This window comes from Myxine glutinosa, chromosome 1, assembly GCF_964187855.1.
Source record: "Myxine glutinosa chromosome 1, kmMyxGlut1.1, whole genome shotgun sequence".
NCBI classification, from domain to species: Eukaryota; Metazoa; Chordata; class Myxini; order Myxiniformes; family Myxinidae; genus Myxine; species Myxine glutinosa.
Window position 1 is genome coordinate 352,584,643 of NC_136261.1, and position 8,403 is coordinate 352,593,045.

An 8,403-nucleotide genomic window follows, 5' to 3' on the forward strand; every position below is an offset into this window, starting at 1 on the left:
GCAGTGCTCATCTCCACATTGCCATGAATACCAATGCTGGAGGTTTGTCTGGAAACCATGTTCCAATGTGAGGCTCATTTCAATAATAAGTGAGCTCGGGCCACAGCCACAGATGCTGGCTTACTAAAACATCTATTCTCACCGCCGTTACCGTTTGTGAGTTATTTTGTGCACTTGTGCTCTTTCTTATCCGGTCATTCCTTGGCCAACAGCCATGGATACCTGCTCTCACTGCTCTCGCTCGCTCACGTAACATACACAGGTAGCTTATTTAATCCACAAATCATGATTATAATCGTCAATTTTGCTCCATAATTATGCTCCATTTCGTTTATTTTTGTTAAACAGGAACATACGAACATTTTCTGTATTCGTACAAATCCCCTTCACACTGTGATGTCATTTTTTAATGTAAAATCGCATCTGCATTAGCTAACCCTAACCGTACCCCTAAAATGTACCAACCCATTTATGATGTGAAATCAAATTAAGATAAAAACAAACATGTTTGGCTTATTTACGTCGTAAACACGTATTCTGACAATATTTCGAAGATTTGGTAGATTATTTAATCAGTAAAAAAAAAAAAAATTGCGAATTTTGCTCCTTCTTTATGCTCCATGGTTCGTCTCCAATTCGTTTATTTTCGAGGTACAGGAACATCCAACCCTCTTCTGCACTCATATCAATCCCCTTCACACTGATATAATTATTTTAAAATCGCACAAGGAATTACGGAAGCATAACCCTAACCCGAAGAAAAATAAAAGCTTCCATTCATGTCATTGAATTTCAATTGTTATTTAATTTCAAAACTTTATATATATATTTATAAATCCTAAACCTAACTACCCCTATATCTAACCCGAACCATAATCCCTGATTTATAAATTAATGTTTTTCCGGTGTGCACTTAAATTCCTAACCCTAACCCAACTCGAAACCTAACTCGAACACCTTGGCCCTGCAAAACGAACTCCATATCTAACGTGGAATACAGAAAACATAATGTATAAAATTGAGAAATGGAATTAGCTGAATACAAATTAATGTATACATCTGTCACTGTTTTTCTCTTTGAATGTTCGCGATAGAATCCCTCGCAAAACAACTCTCTGCTCGTCGTGTATGATCGAATGATCTCTTTGACCGGACATCTGTGGGGCTTTTCTTCCTGATACTATAAATGGCATCCCTTGTTGTTTATAAATTGTATTTAGAAGATATATTCATGTCGCTTTTGCTGATCTCGTATGATGTATCGAGTACAAGGTTAGATATGGAAAGGATGGTCCAAATGACCTTTTTACATTTTATTTCTACTGGACACTAAAAGATTTGCTACACATGAAATGTTGCTGAACTGGAGACAGAATTGGGCCGAGGCCTTGGCATTCCAAGTCCGTGTCCAGAAGATTCGAGTCCGAGTCAGAGTAAGAGTCCCCCAAACATGGACTCGAGTCCCACATCACTGATCAGTGCAGTCACACCTGCTTGATAGTCAGATATCCACAGTTCAACATCCAGCCCAACTCATCCTCTCTTCTCTGCTTCTTTTTCTGATAAATATCAAATTTTTCCTTTTCAAAGCTCCCAATATCCTTGCTTTTGAGTACAAATCAGACCCCACAACACCACAGTGATATGATAAGGGTTGTGAACACATCAAAAACGATACACGTGAAGTTGAAAACCAAACATTTGTTCAACATGAAAAAGATGAAAGGATGCCTCGTGTTGTACATCACCTTCCACATTCGTCGTTGTGGAGAAATAGTTTGTTGAATTTTGTTGTTGTTGGATAATCGTGACCGTGTTTTGTTCTTGAACCATCCCTTCAAATTTTCAAGCCATCAAAATGTTTTTTTTACTTTTATGAATTATTAAATGCAGGACAGAGCCATCAGGTTACATCATCATCAGCATGTGATTTAACATGAATTACAAAGACCACAGTAAACAAAGGACAAATCAACACAAATATCGAGGATTTTAACTTGAGATTCTGGCGTTAAGAGATAAATGTTCATAAAACAGGCCAAACCGATTTAATTTAATTTAATATAAAATTTCAATTTCGTGTCTCAGGGTTTCTTCACCAAACAGAATATATTCTCAATATATATGGTTATAATTTTAAAATCAGGGATAAAGCCAGGATGTTTAATAAAGTGAATGTTTCATTGTGATTGTCATTGTGAACTTGCTGTAACACGAGTTATGATAATTACCTTCGCAAAAGCGGAAGGTTATGTTTGGATCGCTGTGTATTTATTTGTATGTCTGTGTGTGTGTGTGTATGTTAATCGCATAACTCAAAAAGTATTCAACCGAATTGCATGAAATTTGGTGGGATGATTGGTTATTATACGGGACACATTTGATTAGATTTTGGGAGCAATCGGGTCAAAGGTCAAGGTCAAGGTCACGAAAAGGTCAAAATCGTATTTTTGTTGTTCTGTTCCCTACACTCCCATGCCAAGTACAGAACAGTAGCTGCGGCGAAGGTATGCGCTCTACCGAGTGCCCGTTCTAGTTTTCATTGTGATTGTCATTGTGAACTTGATGTAAAACGAGTTATTATAATTTTCATTGTGTTCATCGTTGTGAACTTGATGTAAAACGAGTTATTATAATTACCTTCGCAAAAGCGGAAGGTTATGTTTTGATCGCTGTGTATTTATTTGTATGTCTGTGTGTGTGTGTGTATGTTAATCGCATAACTCAAAAAGTATTCAACCGAATTGCATGAAATTTGGTGGGATGATTGGTTATTATACGGGACACATTTGATTAGATTTTGGGATCAATCGGGTCAAAGGTCAAGGTCAAGGTCACGAAAAGGTCAAAATCGTATTTTTGTTGTTCTGTTCCCTACACTCCCATGCCAAGTACAGAACAGTAGCTGCGGCGAAGGTATGCGCTCTACCGAGTGCCCGTTCTAGTTTTCATTGTGATCATCATTGTGATCATCATTGTGAACTTGATGTAAAACGAGTTATTATAATTTTCATTGTGTTCATCATTGTGAACTTGATGTAAAACGAGTTATTATAATTTTCATTGTGATCATCATTGTGATCATCATTGTGAACTTGATGTAAAACGAGTTATTATAATTTTCATTGTGATTGTCATTGTGAACTTGATGTAAAACGAGTTATTATAATTTTCATTGTGTTCATCATTGTGAACTTGATGTAAAACGAGTTATTATAATTTTCATTGTGATCATCGTTGTGAACTTGATGCAACACGAGTTATGACAATTTTCGTTGTGTTTTTACAGGAGACATGAACGAAACTGTTGTGGGAGCTTTGCCTCTCACGGTCACACTGGATGTGTCGGACATTCCTTTGGGATATAGTGGGAGAGTTATCATGTGGGTTTTCACGTTTATCATGTGTATTTCAATCCCTCTGAACGCAGCAATCATGGCGGCTTGTTTTTATCGTGGATTCAATTCACCCATGCTCATGTACATCGCTTTATCATCGCTCGCTGACACGTTATGGGGAGTCGTAGGAATATCATCCTATTTTAGTAGAATAATTGCAAGACGTAAAATAATATCGTTTGATGAATGTTTGGTTCAGTTGTTTAATGTACATTGCACATTGTTTGAGCAGTTTCTCACCACGTGGTTAATGTACGTTGACCGACATTGGGCTATTTTCTGGCCGTACAGTTACGTGGCTCTCATGGTGAACAAAGGTGGTGCTGTGAAACTTGCTGTTGTAGTTTTAACAATCGGGTTGTTTTTGAGTGGAAGCTTTGTTGTGGTATCAACAACTATGGTGTACTGCAACTCTTCCGTTGTAGTTCGTGACGTTGTCTGCGCTTATTCATCCGTTGCAATGTCAGCTTGTGGAAATGTTAATCCTGCACTCATTTATTCTCTATTTTTTCTTTATGTTGTGTTTGGATTAACCGGTTTTACAGCACTGTACTCTACATGGTGCATTGTTCGTAAATGTCATAAATCATCCACAGAGGCAAATCTAAAAGCATTGCACACATGTTTTACACAATTGTTTGCATCTTCAGCACAGTTCATGTCACTGATTGGTATAAGCGTGTTGAAACGATTTTTACGAATTCCCACGTTTGGTTTTATCTTGGATCTTTCAAGTGCAGTCACACCGGCCTTTGTTAATCCATTAATATTCGGTTTCAGAATGCAGGAGATTCGCTCAACGATTGATCTTGCTTTCCGTAAAATACAAGTAATTCATCACGAGAAGCCATCCAATCTGGGTGTGATTGCCGTCACTGAGAACGATATTCTTGAAAGGAAAAAGTGAAAATTAAAAACAAGGTCGCAATGAAATATAAAATATAATTTTCAAAATGTGCACATGTTTCTTTATCAAAATGTCCACCACACCGAATAACATCACATTTACTACCAGACATTCTGGGATCCATCTAGGGTTCACATGAGTTCAATACGACGGATGTTACACTGGTTTAAAAGGTCAGAGATATGGAGGATGCTGCTCATATTTACCCTCCGCAATCCACGATCTATGGCATTTATGTATGTATTCACCCCTGTTTCTTTGTCTGTCCCTTTTGCTGCAAGCAGCTGAAACTTGGTTAATTCAGACCAAACTTGACAGACGTTGGGCATGTGAGAGGGAGAAATCAATTCGATTTTTGTGAAGATCCAGATTCGGATCCTTGAATTTTCCAATTGATTGTTCACCATTGAGGGCCAAAAACGGTACATAACACGATATTTCAAAATTATGTGTGATGACAAAACTTGGTGGATGAGTTGGGTATGTAACATAAACAAGCTGATAAGATTTTAAGGTCCAGATACAGATCAGGCTGGTCGTTACATTTGGGTGTGCGAAGGTCAAGTCATATCAGTGGGATACAAAACGTAAGCTGATCAGCCTGGGAGACGTTTGCACTCGCACAAGTGCCATTCTACTTTACCATGCTTCATGATTTTGGAAAACCAACCAGATGATCTGTGAGGATAATTCTGAATTAAAACAACATTGACCTATGCCTGATTTTGCCTGTTTCACTTCCTAAGCTCAAGAATGTTGTCGACGTTGTTTGTCAATCCCGGCAATTTCAAAGTTTTGGGGGAATTATTGATACATTTTTCAAAAGTTATTCCAGTGTATTAATAACAGGTGAAATGTATCCTCACATAACGAAGATATATTCATAAAAAATTCGAGGTGTACAAGATCGAGGCTCGTGTAAGAGCTAACATCAATCACATATAAAAAACCGGACAAACAAAACATACAATAAAGGGAGCGGGAGAAAAGATGGGGAGAGAGAGGGAAGCACACAAGTACAACAGCAGAGAACAGGAACAATGAAAGATATTCGGGACGGAGAGGGCTTGGGGGGAGGAGGCATGGGAAGCTGGGATGGGACGGGGTGGGAAAGGTATAAAACACATGGACACTGCTAGAACTTCCAGGAAAGAAAGAAGTCGGTATTTCCTCAAAAAAGTGGATCTGGGGTGAATTAATGGGTGCAGAAGAGATCAATGTTTTGGATGGGGGAAGATAAGAGATGTTGGTGAACAGCTGTTTTAAAGACCTGGAGGGAGGAGTGGGATTGGAGAGAGCGAGGGAGTTTGTTCCAGATGCAGGAGTAAAGAGGAATGAAGGAATGAAGGTGACCAGAGAGTCTTGATTTTGGCAATTTCACCAGAAGAGGGTTACTGGCAGATTTTGTGCGACCTGTAGGAATATTTGGAGGACAGAGCACAGATATAGCAGGGGGAGCTAGGCCGAATAGGAGTCGTTAGAAGATAGAAAGACCACCTAGCTGCCTGCGGTGAATGAGTGAAAAGACTTCGGAGTCAGCTTCATCGTGGGAGATTCCAATGATTCTGAAAGCTTTGGTTTCAACAGCATAAAGACAAGCTAGGTGTGAGGCAGGAGCACCAGCCCAGAGGGAAGAACAGTACTTCATTGAGCTGTGGAAGAAAGTCTTGCATGTGTTGAGGAGCTCAGGTGTGCCAAGGAAGGACTTCGCACGATGGAGGATGCCCTGTCGGCGACTGGCTTTGTCGGCCAGCTTGGAAATGTGGTTTTCCCAGGAAAGATCATGACAGATGGTGAGACCCAAAAGCTTGAGTGACAGAACTTCTTGGAGAGAATTGTTCAGAAAGTAGATGGGAGGGTTGTCCAGTCAGTCTTTTCGGAGAGAAATAGTAAGAGTGTGAGATTTGTCAGGATTGTGTCGTGGAAGTGGATTGGGACTCAAGACCAATGACCGGAAAACAGGTTTACAAAAGATCCAGACTTTATTAACTCCTAATTCACTTGTTTCACTACAATAGGTACTACAATACTATAACGAATCTAGTAATTCAAGTCCTTGGTTTCCTCTTCGTTCGCCGGTGATCTCCTGGCGCTGTTTCTCGTTGGTACTCGTTCGTTCTGTCGGGCAGAGCTTCTGATGACAAGTGATCTCGAGTCAAGGAGATGTTCCTGCTTTTATGGGCACCGCAGTATTAATCCTTCCTCCGCTAATCCTAATCCGTTCTCCGCAAACGTTACTCGGTCGCCTCACCGGCACCAGCTCGCTCCCCTCCTGCTGCGAGTTTCCATTTGCCTCACAATAGGAGGGTGCTCCAGCCTGGGGCTGTGACCAGGTGGACAAGAGATTACCACTACCAAGAGATACATTCCTGACATTCATTTACGAAATAGTTTCTCTGCTTCATGTTCCAATTCCAATGATCAACAAGATCTCTACTTCCATATTAGTTTTGATTAATGTTGGAGTACATTTCATACCATGCAGTACAGTATATTAATGCAGTACAGTACTTCCACAATTCCCTCATTTTTTTGTTTTTGTTTATATTAACCATTAATCTAAACATCAATATAAGTAAACAATCAATCACTACAAGTGAACATCAATACAAGTATAAGTAAATAATCAATCACTACAAGTAAATATCAATACAAGTACTCAAACCCCAACTTTGGTAATTAAATTCCCTTAGACATACACCATCATCCTGCAAGAATCACAAAACATTTCGTTGGTCATTGACTCCTTCCATATTGTTCAATCTATTGCATTTGCATCACAAATATCTTTTCAAAACAACACTTCACCATCACCAAGATACAACAATTTCACCCCATTTTCAAGTTTTGTAAAGCACCTGCACCATCTGGCAAAAACGTTTGCCTCCACACAAATGTTGACTTTGTTTGAAAGGAAGGGCTGATCACTTGTGTTTGAATCCAGGTATGAAACATTTTCTGTCTTCATAACACCTGCACTACTTCGTGTAGGATTTCGCTGTTGTGGTAACAGTGCGGAGTCATAGACTGACCCTGCTCTCCATGTAGCATTCTTGCCACTTTTGCTGTAAACCATAGTAATTCCTGAACAAGGCCTTCGCCCAGTTGTAGTCGACTTGCCTCCTCCCTCATTGTGAGTGGGCAGCAAGTATTGGTGTGATGTTGATTGGTCAGCAAGATGTGGAACAGGGATGCCGGATGCATCCACAATGATGTTGGGACCATGGTGTTCAGGTCATCCATGGTCCATACCAGGAGTGGCCCGCAGAATCGTGCACAGCTGTTGTGAAAAGGCACAGCCATTGGTTTGCAGCTCCATGCTGGCTCCCCGGAAGTTGGTGAAGTAATAACATATGTCCCCGCATTTCGCAGAGGTTGCAGGTAAAATGTCGTTGTCCTGCAACTTCTGATGTGATGAATGTTCGAAGCCTTCAAACAAGAGTAAGTGATCGCCTTTCCTTCATATGTTGCAGTGTGATCCAGGCAAATGGTCACATACATTTCCTTGGTGAAGGTAAGCATCCATCTCCAAGTTATACAGGAGAATGTCTTTATCATTCTTTGAGAAAGAGGGTGTATGCCACGATTAACTTCCTTTTTTAGCCACAAATTTTCTTTCTCGAACTTCTTCCCAATTCCGTGAGCACCCCCTTCAAATGTGATCTCGTCTTATCCTTATGCTCAGTCACATCTGAATCTGCTTTCCACACACACTGAATCAGATAGGGTACATCTTACCATGAAATCAGCATAATCATGTATGTCTTCCGACAGTTTCACATTCAACAATTTGTTGTTTTTCCTTAAAACATTCAAAAGTTATATTCATTTATATGTGTCACACAAATAATATTCAATCAGGTATGTATTTTAGCATCCACATCCACATCCACAAATAACAAGAATAGCATCCACAATTGCTTTCAGGTTAATATAGTTCTAAAATTAACTCGTGCAGGTATTTTAGCACTACTCAAAGGAAATAAATTGTATATGATTACAATCACAAACAGGAATATCTAATTCCCAACAACAATTTTCCCAAACCAAGAAATTAAGCATAATGTATTATTACCATAATTCCTCTACACTTTTTCT

At 39.5% G+C, this 8,403-nt stretch overlaps 1 protein-coding gene across 1 annotated transcript; it reads left to right on the forward strand.

Moving 5' to 3' along the window:
- Window positions 1–3,435: 3,435 nt before the first annotated feature.
- On the forward strand, window positions 3,436–4,305 carry LOC144892918 (olfactory receptor 51G2-like). Its single transcript, XM_078781419.1, has one exon. The coding sequence runs from the start codon at window positions 3,436–3,438 to the stop codon at window positions 4,303–4,305; it is 870 nt and encodes a 289-aa protein (XP_078637545.1).
- The last annotated feature ends 4,098 nt before the right edge of the window (window positions 4,306–8,403 follow it).

Bases quoted from the DNA above. Each gene is read 5' to 3' on its own strand.
- LOC144892918 (XM_078781419.1), top strand. From the start codon at position 3,436: ATGGCGGCTTGTTTTTATCGTGGATTCAATTCACCCATGCTCATGTAC.